Source organism: Vollenhovia emeryi, unplaced genomic scaffold (genome assembly GCF_000949405.1).
Source record: "Vollenhovia emeryi isolate VEMERY1.0 unplaced genomic scaffold, V.emery_V1.0 DF939124.1, whole genome shotgun sequence".
In the NCBI taxonomy this organism is placed as follows: Eukaryota; Metazoa; Arthropoda; class Insecta; order Hymenoptera; family Formicidae; genus Vollenhovia; species Vollenhovia emeryi.
Window position 1 is genome coordinate 2536131 of NW_011967242.1, and position 16263 is coordinate 2552393.

At 52.8% G+C, this 16263-nt stretch overlaps 1 protein-coding gene across 6 annotated transcripts; it reads left to right on the top strand.

The window, feature by feature from the left end:
• The first annotated feature begins 364 nt into the window (after positions 1 to 364).
• LOC105569440 (ubiquitin carboxyl-terminal hydrolase 2-like) lies at positions 365 to 15972 on the top strand. Of its 6 annotated transcripts, none has more exons than XM_012025913.1 (8): positions 365 to 524; positions 7461 to 7796; positions 9140 to 9220; positions 10368 to 11706; positions 13650 to 13745; positions 13823 to 14175; positions 14254 to 14579; positions 14974 to 15972. In XM_012025913.1, exons 2-8 carry the CDS (start codon positions 7507 to 7509, stop codon positions 15288 to 15290), a joined length of 2802 nt encoding a protein of 933 aa, XP_011881303.1. In that variant the 5' UTR covers positions 365 to 524; positions 7461 to 7506; the 3' UTR covers positions 15291 to 15972. The 6 variants fall into 6 exon arrangements, with proteins under 6 accessions (XP_011881303.1, XP_011881302.1, XP_011881299.1 ...); XM_012025912.1 differs by lacking the exon at positions 365 to 524 and adding an exon at positions 992 to 1243; XM_012025909.1 differs by lacking the exon at positions 365 to 524 and adding an exon at positions 6478 to 6548.
• Positions 15973 to 16263: the final 291 nt, after the last annotated feature.

Below are 16263 nucleotides of genomic sequence, written 5' to 3' on the forward strand. Positions count from 1 at the left end.
TTTCAAAGGAAAAATCTAATGCCACAGAATATCGACTGAAGTAATATGTAAAATATGTGTCAACATGTTGCCGCTGTGTTCAATACATATGCGAATAACACGCATTTCGTAACTTTGTAGTTTGAACGGCCGGGACTTTCGCGGGCAACCTCCAGCACATCCGAGTTCCCGGCTCGTCCGATTGGCGCGCCGCGACTTCCGGCGCTGCGTCAGGAGTGCGTCCTCGGCGCATTTTCTTCTGCGCTATCGCAAAACCGTGGTTACCACCGCCACCGCCATCCGTCGTCGCTGCCGTCAGCCATCGTCGTCGCCGCCGTCGCCGCTGCCGCCGCCGCCGCCGCCGCCGCCGTCGCCGCCGCCGCCGCCGTCGCACTCGCGAAGGATGCCGATGACTGTCAACGCGGAAATCGGCAACCACGTATCGCCATTTTGTCCGCGCGCGCATTGTTGGCGTACCAGTGCCGATAATCTCGTGGTGCGACGAGTATCGGAGCGTGGATCGTGCCAGGAGGTGTCGACGAAAGGTAAATACGCCGGAACCGTCGCGGAGCCGTCGTCGACGACGACGACGATGACGAGCCGAGCGTGACGCGAGGCGCACGGACGACGACGACGACGTCGTCGTCGTCGCCGCGTTCCTCTTCTTTTTTTTACCGCGGGTGAGCGCAGCGGGCCCGGAAGGGGAGCGCGCGACGACACGCCGAGGCATTTTCGGAGCCGCGTTTGCGTGAGCGGAGAATCGATCCGCGCGCGCCTTGCCCGTTCGCGATTCGGAGCGGAGCGCGTACGTATACGTACGTACGTACGTTCCCGGGGGGGGGGGGGGTGACGTCACCGCGTCGGCCCCACCCTCGGGACGGCCCGCGCGCCCCCCCCCCTCTCGGCCAGTCTCGCGGGTCTCGCCGCCCGCGGAGATCCGCGGCTCCCGGAGTCGCTCTCGTGAACCAGCGCGGCCCGCCCGCGTTCGCGGTCGCGGTCGCCCCCCCCTCCCTCCCCCAGGAAGCTGGGTCTTTTCTTCCCCTCGTTTCCCGGCGCGCTTTCTTTTTCGTTTCTCCCTCGCGCTCTCCCGCCCCCTCCGGGGGAATCGCGCGCGTCCGGGCGGGACGTGCAGGAGCGAAATAATAACGCGAGCGGTTGCTAGGTGTCACGGCCGCGGGTGGTGAGCCGCGGATGACCCGCTCGCGAGTCCTCCCTGCCCTGTGTGTTCTTCGCCCCCGTCGTCGTGTGCCCCGTCGGCATCGCCGTGAGTATCTCTCCCCTCCGTCTATAACCCCCGGGTCGACCTGACTCCTGCCGCGTGGGCGCTCGCGTGATCTCCACGTTCCTTAATTCCGCCCCTTTCCCCTCTGCGTCGCCGACGAGCGAGCGCCGTTTCCCGACCCCGAAGCAGGGTTAGGTTGCCCGGCCGTCGACGCGTTCGATAAAAATATTCGTGGATATCGATACGCGCGCGCGAGGGCCGCCCCCGCCACCCCCCCCGGTCACCCTTCCGCGAGTACGTCCGAAACGAATTATTTATAAAAAGGGGAAAAAGGGCGGAGGGGAAAACGAGCGTGCACGCCGTCGGGACGGACGTCGCGATCCCGCACGGCGGTTTCTCCCGGAAAGGAGGAAATAAGAGCCGAGAGGGTCAATTAGGCTTTGCGCAATTAATTGCCACGCTCCGCGTGGGAGGAAAAAAAGATCGCGGAAGGACGGACGGAAGCTGCGGATAATCGCGAGCGTAATCGGCGACGTGAATCGCGACACGCTCGTCCGAAAGATCGAATGTTCCCGGTGTACCCGAAGGGAACTCACTCCGTGTTCCCGAATATACGAGATGAATTCTCCCTCCGTTTCATTTCTGCGTTCTAAAAACGTTCTCGAGAGCTCGGAAAGAATTCGCTTTCCGTGCCAGCAATTCTGACGTTGTTTCTCGGGTGCGAAAGTCTTTGTATTTGGAGCAACGTCGATTTCCATAACAAGTGCAAAAGGTGCCGTCCACTTCCGCGGGATCCCCTCTGAACTGCCGAGGAGAAATTCTTTGCTCCTAAATTGGCGTAATCTGTTAAAAACGGAGCAGCGGGGGATTTCCAGGAGAAAAGAGCGGCCGGGGAAACAATGTCGAGTAAAGCCGGTTCTACATTGGTCGCATCGTAGTGTCGCAAGGGTCGCGGACTGGCTCTAATTTAACGCCGATTGGTCGAATCTACGATTTGCGACGATCAATGTAGAACTGGCCTTAAGCCCGTATCAGACTACGGATTGAGATTGGGATTAGATTGAAATTTGACCAACCAGAGTAAAAGTTACTGAACTTGAGATTAGTAAACTTTACTGTGATTGGTTAAATTTCTATCTAATCCCAATCCCAATCCGTAGTCTGATACGGGCTTTACCACGATCGCGGACGCCGAAGGCCGGGATCGTGACCGCCGCGGTCCTTCTCGATTCTTCTCATTGCGCGGCGACGTGCGTGCCACGAGGATTTTCAATCGAGGCGGCCCCGAGACAACGGCGATGGCGATGGCCGAAAATTCTCATAGTTCCTGCGCACTATTAATATACCCTTTCCGAGATCGCGGGGAGAGATATAAAAAGAAAGCGGAGAGAGAGAGAGAGAGAGGTGTACACGCGGGAGAAACGCGTGGCCGTAAAGTTATTTACGTATCGCGGATCGCGCGCGCTGGACCCGCGCACTTAAATTTTAACGCGTTCTACGGCAGCGCGACCCTCCGCGGGGCGGCGGGGGAGACGCAAGTGCGTCCCGTTCGGCTGCGTTGACTTTTTTCAGACGGGGCCGATGCATCGATCTGCACCCGCCACGCGCTATACTCGCTCGTCTCCGTCTCTCCGCGTCGCGAAAAAAACGTCGGCCGCGTCCGACGTGCACCGGGGATGGAATATCGCGAGCGCGAATGCCCTCGGAGGATGGCATATCGATTATCCGGTGTTTCCACAGTGGCAAAACGCTCTCCCGATGAAGCCAGGTCGTCGATAGGCACACGCACGCACGTGTGTTACACGCGAATCTGTCGTGCGACGCGGCTCGAGCCGATCTTCGGCGTTACTCCTCTCGCAAGAGCGCGTCTGTCTTTCCCCTTTAGGGCCGGTTCTACAGTGGTAGCGCCGCAAGGGTCGTAGACTGGTTCTAATTCAATGCCGATTGGTCGAATCTATGATTATGGTTACACGGCACCCTAATCGGGTTTAATAACATCCGTAGTTAAGGGGCTGACCAATCACACAGTCATTCCATTCTTCTAAAAAATAGTTGTGATTTGTCAGTTTTATAACTACAGATGTTATTAAACCCGATTAATGGTGACGTGCAAACGTAGTCTATGATTTGCGACATTTGCGACGCTTACGGCGCTACGATGCGATAAATGTAGAACCGGCCTAATGCCCGTAAGGCGCTGTGCGGTCGAAACCATGGAGTCTACATAAGGAGACCGAACTCCCGTAATCAGGGCTGCTTTCGCGAGATTAAAATGATCTTGCGCTACGATTGGTCGAGTCTGAAATTTCATAGCATCATATTGCAATTTTATTCACCTCCGAGTACGCGTACCTGAACTAAGTACGTAGGTACGCACCTGGCGGGCGCGAATCGCGCTGCTTCTTCTCAGCCTCGCGATCAGGCGGACGCGGCCCGACCCTTCGGATCGCCGTCGAGATTAATTAATTAACGCGCCGGCGCATGCACCGGGTTATGTCACGGCTCGTGTGTCGCGTCTTACGTAAAAGCTAATTGAATCGTAATCCACCCGAGTCACGGAATCCTCACGCGAGCGCGCGTCACCGTTCCCCCTCCCCCTCCCGGCTCGCTGCTCACCCTTCATTAACCCCTTCACGAGCGAATTATGTTTCTATTATTACTTTTTTTAACGGGACACTGGCCTCCCGCAGTACCAGAGAGGCAAAATATGTGGGACCTGTGTGTTCCGGTGGTCGCAAAAGGGTTAAAATCCCATTAATCTTCAGACGATATAATTCAGGGAGGGAGAAGGGCACGCGCCTGTTCGAATAATACGCGTCTCGTTGCCGGGCACGTAAACGCGATTCCCGTAATTATTGTGAGTCGCTCAGACGACGTTAAAGCCCGATCTACAATGTGCTCTCTGCGTCTAGAAACATTCCATTTTGTAGCCAATAAATATGTTGCGAAACTTTGCGCAAGCTGGTTGTACAGCGGTGGACAGAATGGTTGCGACACTATTCTTTTTATTAGCGAGCTTAGAAACGCGCATTTAAATTCAGGTTCACGCTGCAAAATATTTTCTCGGAGGAAAATTTTACTCGAGAGATAGATCGAAAACGCTCGAAATGGTTTTAGAATGGCCATCGATTGAAAAATGCCTCGGAGAAGAAGATTTTGGAACGTGTTCTAAAAAGAGTGTCGCAACCATTCTGTCCACCACTGTGCATTGTACAATCGTACATTGTCGACAAATGTTTCAAGCGTTTCAACTTGCTTATATAAGATATAATATCTCTAGACGCAAAGAGCACATTGTAGATCTCACAGTCATAAGATATAATATCTCTAGACGCAAAGAGCACATCGTAGATCTCACAGTCAACTATGAGACGAGTGCTCGACTGCCATTGGCCGATGATATCTCACGTTGCGGCTTAGCGTCTTGAGTTTTGCGTCCATTGTAGAATAAGCTTAAGATCTCATGGGCAGCAAGCAGCATCATTTTGGTGAATTACCAAAAGATTGTAGAAACTTGCTAAACTACCGTAATAATTTTGCTAAAATGCTGCTGTCCACAAAATCTTACCTTCACGTGCCATTCGAGCGACCTGCGTCCACGCCTGCATCTCTTCTCCTCGCGACTGCAGATCCACCCCCCTCGACACGTAATCGGGGATGATCCGGCGCGCGGGTATTCCCCCGCACGTCACCACCCTCCACGTGTCGCGCGTCCGCGCCGCGTAACAAAATCCGAAACGACGCGGTTTATATTGGATTCCGGCGCGCTAACTGCGCGTCGGGACTCCGACGGAAAGGCGGGACGGCTGCCAGATCGCGGGAGGAAAAATCGCCGCCCTCCGCCTCGCCACCCCGCGCGGGCGTCAGATCCGCGTCCTATCGACGCCGTCCGCTTGGCAGGATCGCGAGAGCCGCGTCTACTTCCGTTCGCCAGCGAACGTTTCCGCGTCTACGTTCAGGCCTGACCTGCAATGCGCTCTTTGCGCTCTAAGCACGTTCTATTTCCATTTTATCCAAGCAAGTCAAAACACTCGTGTCCGTTTTCACCAACGTCGTTTAACTTTGATCTTATCGTTAGTTGATCCTTTGTGTGTGTGTCTCTCTCTCTCTCTCTCTGACTGCCCTCTTAGAAACAGACAAATGAAAATTTAAACTAATTGTAAGATCAGAGTTAAACGATGTTGACGAAAACCGGAGTTAACAAACTTGTCGACTGTATTGTACAATGCACAATGTACAATTTATCAACTTGCACGAGTGTTGTAAACGTATTTTTAAACATGTTTATTGGCTGCAACGTAAAACGTTTCTAGACGCAAAGATAACGTTGTAGATGAGGTTTTACAGTCGCTCCCTGGATTATCGAGCGGGCGTTATTTATCGTCAAAGTGACGTTTCTCGTGGCACTTCGACGTCAGAATGACGACAGATAACGTCAGCCTGCACGCCTGAGTCACGGGGGCGACATATGTATGGCGAACGATCGGTGACCCGTGAATATCTTTTCACGAGGAAGCGATTTACGTCTCCTCTCGAATCGACATCGAGCGCGCGTTTCCGCGATATACAGGGTGTTGTGTAATATCCGCGAGGGGAAAACCGCTGGGGGCATTGTGGTGTACAGATTTGCGGCATTACTAGGCATTTTTGGGGCATTAGTTTGGGCACTAGGCCTTTATAAAGGTAAAATAAGATAAAGTAATGCCCACCGGGCATTGGTGTACAAGATTTTGGTCAGCGGTTTCCCCCTCGAATACCCGTCTCACCTTTTATGTGCAGATAGAGCGGCCTAAACTGACAACGAAAAGTCCTCTACCATTTTGTAATTTTCGTAATAGTTAACGAGATTGCGAAAATTGCAAAATGGTAGAGGACTTTTCAACTCAGTCTAATCCGCTCTATCCGTAAATAAGGGGTGAGACGGGTATTACACCCCTGTACATGCGACGCGATTAGGACCGTCGCGCATCTCCCCGCTGGATGTATAAACGATCTCTCCGGAGAAATTCCGCGAAAAAGGAGGGCAAGGTGACGCGAGCGAGGTCGGAGGTGAAGCTCGAATTCAGCCCGTTGAGCCGAAAGCGGTGCCGCTCCCGTTTCGCGATGATTTTCAATCGCGTCACGAAGGTCAACGTTATATCACCGCGCCGCGCCGCGCCGCGCCGGGGCGATTATCGATAATGGGCGCGCTCGTCGGAATTGTTACGTTAACGCACGCATTACGTGCACACCGGCTGATAATGAGTCTTCTGACCCGCGATAAGGAGCGTACGGGCGCGAGCGATTATCAGATGCGGATCAACGGCAGAGATTCTCGCAAGGACGTCGTACCGCAGACTTTTGAAAAGTGAGGCATAGGGCTTGTTTTCTGTTCCTGCACTGGTGAACTAGTGCAATAAATTGGAGTAAGACAAGTATATTTTTTCTCATTCTAGCTTACTGCACTAGTTCACCAGTGCAGGAACAGAAAACAAGCCCTTGGTATAACTATAAGTAGGTAGGTCCACATTTGTTTCGTTTTGCGTCGATCCCTTCTGCGCATTCGACATTGCTCTGGGCAGACCAATGAGAGAAAAGTTGTATGTTTGGTAGTGTTGCTTTGATGAGTACGCATACACACACACGTACACGTTGCTGGATCCTGCTCGGGTGTACGGTGGAATACCACGTGGTCGGGACCGCAAAGATCAAAGAAGCCGGCGGAGAGTGGACCTGCTAGTTATACTATGAGCTAGGCAAGAGTTCCACCATGTCTTGTTGTGCGTCGTACTCGCTCCGTTCAGTTTCAAAAAAGAAGTTTCGCGCGCCGCGGTCGTAACCCAAGACAGCACGCGTGTCTAAAGCCTTGTGTCCACGATCCGAGAAACTGTGTCCAAGTTCTAGTTCGAGAAGTGTGTAGCCAATCAACTTGTATCTTTTACGAAACAGCTGCAAGTTGACTGGCTACACATTCCTAGTAACTAGAACTTGGACGCAATTCTTGACACAAGGTTTTAAACAGGCGCTGTCGGTCGCTCCGCGGCGGAGACTCGAGAGGACCCCCGACAGACTCCGCGCGAAAGATCCGTCTCGAAGGATCCACCGCTAAAGACCTGTGTCCACGATGCTAGAACTTGGACCAGCACGAAGTTCTAGCATCGTGGACACTGGCCTTAACAAACGCTCCCCCCTCGCGCACGCATTACTCACCTTTGCTTTCATATTTATTCTTTTTTTTTAGAGCTCGCGTGAGAGAATAGTGCAGTAAAATGACTTTCAGACACTCGACGGAGAAGCTCGGGGAGATTGGCGAGCCGCGGCGGACAATGTCGTATCATCGCGGCGGGCAGGCGGGCGCCGTAGCCGTCTCGTACAGCACCAGCCCAATGGCGCCGCACTCGCCCAGCCGGAGGTACTCGAGCGGCACCGGCAGCGGTAGCACCGCCGCCTCCGCGATCGGCAGCACGACGTCCAAGTTCAACGCCTACCGCTCCACCGGCTCGTCCTCGCTCCTGGACTCGCGGCCGACCAGCTTCTACACGACGTCCTCGAGCTCGAGCCTGCGCTCCAACTACATCTCCTCGGAGTACAGGCGGTCCTATTGCTCCCCGGGAAGGTTAGTGTCTCCCGTTTCTCCCCCGGGGGAAATGACGATCGTCAGCGGCGCGTGGGATGCCCTCGAGAGAGTCGCGTCTGCTTCCTTTCCGCGACTTGATGTAGAAACTTTTTGTGAAGCTACACATTTAACGCAACTTTTACGTAAACGTGAATATGTTAAATGTTCGAGCATTAGTCTGGATTAAAATGTGGCTTACGCGCGTGATTGAACCAGTGAGAACAGAAAGACACTCGACACTCTGGTCGAAATTGAGTTAACATCCTAGCTTCGGCATGAGACCAGGATGTTTAACAAATTTTTCGTTTAGATGGAAAGTTACTTTCAAGAGCTTTTTCTTCAGGGCAAAGTAGCGCACCTACCGAACCCTAGTAACACGTGGGGGTTCATATAGGTTTTATATATGTTTCCTAAACGTTTAGATACGCGGAAACAAAGGCTGTTGGATTAAAAAGAATTAAGTTGCCTAAATGAAACGTTGATGTCACGGGCTACCACAAACATAAGCAATTCACTTGATTATACTTGCTGTGGATTTTTCTTTTAAGCATTTAAACTAAATATCCAGATTGTTAAGACAATCTGATGTATTTCACTCATCAATACTGATGTTGTTTCAACCATTTTATTTTAATTACACTGATATCGTTGATATAACATCTTTTTTTCCCCGTGCACATGTATACCTACGTGAACCACCACGTGTTGCTGGGAAACAAATTGATATTTTTCAATGACTGTGAACGTGCTGAAAAATTCATAGTAGGCTTGTAAAACAGGTTCTTGTTTTTCTCAGATGTACGATTTTATCACGCGTATTCTCTCTGCTGTAAGCGATTCAATTCTTATCTCGGCTTCTGTGTAAAGACTTCCTCTTGTATTCTTTGTACCAATCGGGGGGAAAAAACGTATCGTTTAGTCGCACCGACGTAACATTTATCGCGCGAGTTAACAACGCGGAGAAAGTTAACAACGTAGAGGAAGACACGGTTGAACGGCAGGCTCCGCCGAGTCCGAGGAGCGTGCCTTACAATCACGCTAAACGATGCATGCCAAACTTTTCCTTCCTACCTCGGGCTACGTGAAATCCGGCCATTAAAGTCCTCAATTAAATACGCAAGAAGCAAGACGTCACGTGCTGTTGCCGGTCCCTTCCTCGGCTGGCGGATCTTGCGGTTGAATCGCACGCGAAAAGTTTCGCGGCCGCAAATAAATACGGGGAAGTGAAACGAAAGTCTCCGACAGTATCGTCGAAAGACAAATGTACGGAGTGCCGCAACTCCCGAAATACTGTAACGAAAAGACTTGTCAAGGTTTGCTCATGCATTCGATCGGTCCCGCAGCTTCTACTCGTCGGCTTCTACCGGCACGAGCGTCCGCAGGAACTACTCGGAGTACAGTCGATCCAACTGCTCACCCGCAAGGTGAGCGATCACTCCAAGTGGAACGTAGATCTTAGGGGAGGCAGCGTGAAACGATCGTCCCGCGACACGCACCGAATCGAGATGTCCACGACAGACGCGCGACTCTAATCAATGTCGGACTCGTGTCCCTCGACTCCAACTCTCCGAGAGAGATAGTTTTGCAAAGCGCACGCAGTTTTTGTTCCCTTCAATAATACACGATAACGTGCCTCCGCCCTCCGATGACGTCGCACCTGTTCGTCGCTGCAGACGTACCTCCAAGTCTCGCGCGTCACTTCACCTTTGTGTTCACGTCACTATAATTCAATTACAAGACAGACGCGATGTGTACATCCCTCATCGTACGTGACCTGGGTAGCCGGCGTTAGTCCGACGCTAAAGGTCGAGGTCGGCGCAAACTGGTCGCGCTAGGGTCCGCTACCTGTTATTCCGGGTCGGCCGGCCCTATCTCGGTGTCGTTAATCAAAGCGTCTTGCCGTCGTTCCGATTTTCCCGGTCGCGGCGACGCGGGGAGCCGGACGGGGTATAAAAGCACCATTGAAATTCGCGCGGTCGTTATGCCCGTCGAGAGAGAAAGAAAGAGCACGTAGCCGCGTTTATCGATTTTAAATAAGCACGCTCGCGCGACGGAATGTAGTCGTGGACCTTGACCTCGCGAGATTACCCGGCCTGTGTGTGTGTGTGTGTGTGTGCGCGTTCGCGTTCACGTCCTGGATATCCTCGCCGCACAGGTATTTTTTTCCTCTCCTCGGGTCCCGACGACGCACTCCACCCTGGATCCTCGGCCTCGCGGCCGCAGGCCCCGCGTTGCTCCCCGTGAGAATGTATTTAAATATCTGGTACGAGCGCGTCGGCGTTCTCCGAGGCCGCGTCGCGCCTCTGCGAACGGTGCCGCGGATCCGATTTAGTGACCTCCAAACCTCGAAGTAGAAGTAGTCTAGCCCGGTCGCCGCTGGCGGCGGAAACGCGCCGCCCGTAGCTCGGTAGCCTGCTGCAACGCGCGCGAGATAGCGAGGAACGGCATGGCATCTATACTCGCGCGCGTTGCATAACGCGATCGCGGTAGGGGAGCAGGGGACCTTGGCCGCGGGCCCGGTCCGGCGAAACGCGATGACCGCAATATTCTCATGTCGGGCGAATTTTGCAGGTCAGTCTCGTCGTCGTCGTACGGCGAAACGGGCGGCAGCAGCGGCGGCGCCGCATTAGGAACTACGATCGTTAACGGCACCAGCGGCACCAGCAGCAACAGTAGCAGCGGTAGCGGCAGATACGTCTCGTCAACGTCGGCCGCCTCGGCCAGCTCGTCCTCGAGGGAACGCAGCAGCGTCGACGCGTCCGCCGCGGCCGCCGACATTATCAGCAGGTACTCGCCAGCCGGCTACGTGCCCAGTATTCAACGTCAACAACAGGCGAGCGGCGGCAGCGCGCATCACTGGAGGCACCGCTCGACGTCGTCGTCCCTGAACGAATTGTTCGGCGGGGACGAGCGCGAGGCCGAGCGCAGGGATCTCCGCCTGGAGTCCTCGTCCTCCTCCTCCTCGTCCGTGGCCACCGGCGCGCCCGGCCTGTGGTCCAAGTCCAGCAAGCGGAGACCGCCTACGAACAGCAGCACGGTGCTCACCACCGTCGGACATGCACGCACGGACAGCGCCGTGTCCCTCGCCGAGGTAACAACCACCGTTGACGATCACGTTACTCATAGACCGAACAACGACGACGACGACGACGACGATGACGACGTGAACGACGATACCAAGGACGATCAGCACAACAACAACGGCAACGTCGGCAACGGCGAGGATCTCGCGTGCGGATACGGCGTTAACAACAACGATAACGAGCGCGACGACGACAACGACGAGGACGAGGACGCGGACGGGGACGAGAACGGCGACGACGCGAACGACGACGATAATCTCAACAATTGCCGCCACCGCTTCCACCAGCAGCGCCGTCACCGGTCGGACGAGGTCTCGCCCGCTAAGCGTAACATTCTCTCACCCGCTGCCGCTGGTGGTGGTGGTTTGATCGGTGTCAGTAGCCTTGACCTGTTAACTAACCTCGCTACTAATCCTCGTAACACCGAGCTGCTGATCAATAACAACGCTCAGGACAAGGTGACAGGCGGGCGGGAGGAGGCCGAGATTACGACGAGCGACGAGGTAACGCGCGATGCCGAGAACGTCACGTCGCTCGTCACGTTTCTGCAGCGCGACCGCGCCAGCGAGCGGGACATTCCCGAGGATGGCGAGGAGGAGAACACTGTGTCCAGCAGCACGGACGAGAGCGGCTTCGGCGGAGCGATCGACAACGTGGCCGGTAGACCGTCCGTCACGCACGGCGACGACCCGTCCATCCCATCGACGTCGCGGCGAACGGAGCAGCCCGGTCTCTTCTCGAGCACCGCGAGCAGCAATCTGACATCGTCACCGACCAATCCATCCACGGCACATCAGAGTATCTATCGCGGGGTCAACGAGCAATATGTGAGTGCGCTTATAGAGAAAGTAACGCGCTCCGACGCGGAGCAGACTCGATCCTCGCTCTTTCATTCAATCGATTCGTTGACGAATCTCAACGACGTTCTCTTCCTCACGTCGGTCAATGCTCCGTGCCTTCGAAATTTCGAGATTCATTACTTTTAAACCACGAACCTCCCGACGGCAGCAGCGAAGACGTGAGTATAACGCACGGCATTGATCGAAATACAATCGAATCCGCCGAGAAGTAATCGCCGTATGAATATGGATAGGACTTAGCGGCGTGCGTTCTTCCACGCGGAACTTGTATACCGAGTGTAACTATACGCGTGAGTTTGTGTATTTATAATCGCAACGTCGGAGTCGAGCGTGAGAAGAAAGCGCTCGCGAGATGCGTGCGTCTCAGCGGGTCGATTCTCGCCGTGCAAAGTGCTCGCATTGTGGCGGCAGGGGAGTAATTTCCCTGTTAGAAAAGGAGAGGATAGGTGTATTGTCCGTTTACCGGCGCGCAGATTCAATCTCGACGCTGGGCGAGAGAGCCGGTGCCGTCGCCGCGCGACTCGTTTACTTCCCCACCCCGGTGGCTTCCCGTTGCGAAATCCCTCGCTGCCCTCACGCCGTCTCCAACTAGAGCCTCTTCGGGGAGTCGGTCGCTCGCGGTTTATTAATAGCCCAGAGCTCCTCTCTTCTTCTCCGACTCGCCGGGACATAGAGGCACGTTGTCGGCGGACTCGCCGCCGCCAGTGCGCCGTGGTAATTTACGGTAGCCGACCGAGTTCTCGCACGCTTCCTCGCGAGGAAGCGATTCTCCCGGATGCCTCGGGGACGCGTACAGACTCCGGCGAACAATCGCGATTGTACAGCCGCGCCTCCGCGCACCTCGTGAACTCGTCCGGCTGTTGCCAGCAGCGATGGAGTCGGCGAGTCGCTCGTCCCCGCGCTCGTGTGGGAGGAATCGAAATTGCACGTTCTCGTATGTCAATCGCGAAAAGCACGTTTCGAAGAACCAGCTGCCTCTGGCGCCCGGCCAGAAATGATATCGCGAGGTATCGCGGCCGTTAAAGTAGCGCTCGCAATTAACACGTTGACAAGCGTGACGCAAATAAAAATGACGTTGCTTGTTCCGCGCGGACGCGTCGCGCGTAAGGCTGATATTACATTTATCGTACGACAAATGTAATATTAGCGCGCGAGGCCCATAATCCGGCGTCCGTATCGCTCGTTTCGCGGAGAGGATAGTGTTTTGCCGCGCTGTAAACTGGCTCACGTTCAAGCGATAGGGTGGGCCCTGTGGTGTCTGTGGACGGTGACAGTCCTCGTGTTCACCTACGCCTTCTTCCTCGGTATCGCGACACCCCTGTTATCTCCCAAACGTGCCTCCCCGCGAGTCAGTTCGGTGCGCGGCGCTAATTCGGCGATAACGCGACTCGCCGTCTCGCGCATCGTCCGACCTCCGTCTGCGTGCTCACAGGTGAGTATACTCGTGCGATTGCGAACGCTTCTCCGATTGCTGATTGTCGATCACGATGTCGGTACTGTTTTTCTTTTCTTTTTCTTTTTTTCGTCCTCGTCAGTCGCCCAAGTCGGGCGCCACGACACTTGCCTTGTCCCATTTGAATGCGTGTATATTTAATAAGCACAGCCTGATAGGCGCGTATATCCGCGCGTGTGTACCTAACAAGTACCAAGTGTTACTAAATCTAACGCGTTATCAGTTTGCATTTGTGTAACGCAAGTTTGTCTGCTATCGCGCGACGCTTAAGCCCTCCCCTTGTCGAGCGACTTGCGACATTTTCGCCGATCGGAATAGATGAATGAAGGCTCGGACGCTTTAACGGGACGATTCGAGACGACAGTATTCGCAACGATGTACGGACTCTATGCAACGTCAATTTAATAGATAATAGCTTTGCCCGCGTGGAAAATTTCATTTGCCCAATGTCTTTCAGGAAGGAAGCCCGACTAACAGATCGGCGCGTAGCCGTCTGCAAGCTCTTCGCGACGAACGATGTGGTCTAAACGGCTTACGGAACATTGGAAATACAGTGAGTACATTTTTAACGTACTTGGAAACGAATCACTTTTTCGTTACAGCCCGTTGATACACGCACGGTCGTTTTAGTGTTTCATGAACAGCGTGATCCAGTGCTTGAGCAACACGAGACCTCTGTTAGAGTATCTGCTGAACGAACAATACCTGGCCGACATAAATACTACGACGTCGAGCATGAAAGGCGCCCTGATCAAAGCGTTCAGCCAAGTGATTCACGAATTGTGGGAGGTGGGCGGTGATCACGTGGTGAATACGACCGCGCTCAAGTCTCAGATACAGAGATTCGCGCCGCGTTTCATGGGCTACAGTCAACAGGATGCTCAAGAGTTTCTCAGATACTTGCTGGAGGGCTTGCACGAGGACGTCAACAGAGTCACCACAAAGCTACCACCCATACATGGAGACATACCTGATAGTTACACGTAAGGGAGCTGTTTACGCGATACACACGCGCGTTTAGTTTACAGAACGCGTATACTCGACGTTATTGCTTGGTGCAGGGATATGCAGAAGGCGGTGGAGAGTTGGAAGCGGTACATTCGCAGCGAAGACAGCACGATAGTCGACGTTTTCGTCGGGCAGCTACGTTCATCCTTACGCTGCACCTCCTGCGATCACGTGTCGGTCACGCTCGATCCGTTCTGGGACCTAAGCCTGCCGATACCAGCCAGAAGCGGCACGGTCAAGCTGAGCCAGTGCTTGGAGCACTTCACTCGAGAGGAGGTGCTGGATGGCGACGAGAAACCTACATGTTCCAAATGCCAGATGAGAAGAAAGTGCACCAAGAGCTTCAGCATACAGAAATTCCCGAAAATTTTGGTTATCCGTATCCTTTCTTTCATCGGTCCAAATACTCATGTATAGAGGAGAGTCCCCTATTACGAGATAGGATTCTAATACGAGACAGCAGGTTTTCAACATCCAAATTGAATCACAATCTCGCCGCGGCGATTACACAATCTAACAATGAATTTTCCACTAAACAGATCTCGCTCCAAGGGCAATAAATTTATGGTGGAACCAACGGACGATGCCTGTTAATTTAGTAGGAGCCTGTCTCGTAATAGGGGACTTAATAATATATTATAACGGATGCATAATCATGCATGTCCGCTTCAAGGAACTTTATTAGTACAACTCGATGTATTATTAACGTAAGTAGATGTAACATAGCACGAGTTATAGGGGAGGAGAATATTTTTCTTAACGCCGTCCGTTAGATTTGAAACGTTTCTCTCCGATGGAACGCTTTCGCGGCAAGCTGAACGTGATGGTGGACTTTCCGTTGACGGGTTTGGATCTCAGTGCCTTTGCCGCCCCGAGAGTTCCGGGCTGCACGTACAATCTGTATGGGGTCGCGAATCACTCGGGCACCACGTACTCGGGTCACTACACGGCGTACTGCAAGCACCCGTACTCGGGAGAATGGCATGAGTATAACGACAGCCGAGTGTCCGTCGTGTCAGCACGATCGGTCGTTTCCAGTGAAGCCTACGTACTGTTTTATGAACAACAGCCTCACAGTTCTCACTTGTAACCTTACGCCATATCTAGAGAGTAAACAACCATCTTGCCTCTCTCGATACCTCAGCTCAGCCTAGTAAAACTGTCTTCTGACGTATTGAAAAGCGACTAAACACTGAAAGAAACGGAGGGGGACCGCTCGCGGCCGCCTCCCAGACGAATGTCCAGCAGTGACCTCATTGGCGATAATCGTGTCTCTTCCCGCAATACGTTTCTTGACGTAGCGTCGCACGCGTGTAATGTCCTTTCATAAAGAGATCACGCATACGTAAATCGATATAATTGATGATTAAACGTCGCAATTGATATGCACACGTGCTTTCAACGTGGAAGATTTTTATTTCCGCGAATCGTGTTTGACCTATATGAAAATTATTTTTTTACATCGTGTATTTTTTGCGAGACCTAATTTATACGTTGCGATCGCGTTTTGAAATAGGGAGACGACGTTGTATTTATTACTTTAATTGCATGGGGGAAGTTTCTGTCTAGAAGAGAATACGAGGGTACGAGGTCGCCAAAGATCACACTCACACGCAATTGCTTCAGATGTCTAGTTACTTTTGAATAGACAAGTAGTAACACATCTCTCTCTCTCTCTCTCTCTCTCTCTGTCTCACACTTCATTCGACACGTGGCGACATACAGCTATTTACTTTTGTAAAATATTTTGTTTAATATATATAACCACAGTCAAGAGTTATTTATTATAATTTATGGAAAGAGAAAAATAATAAAATAATATATTCGATATTGACACAGATACAATACGTAATTATTATACGTGCATATACGTTATACTCCAACGAAAATGGATTACGCAGAAAGAGCAACTAGATAAAGAGTATCGTACAGACTTTTACAGATGGGAGAAAGGAGGATTTCGTACTCTTGTCCGCGATAAGAAACGCGCAGAGAACTCCAAGGCAAATTTCCAAATCCCGAATTGCACACTCTTTTCCGCTTTCGTTCTAGAAACGTTCTTT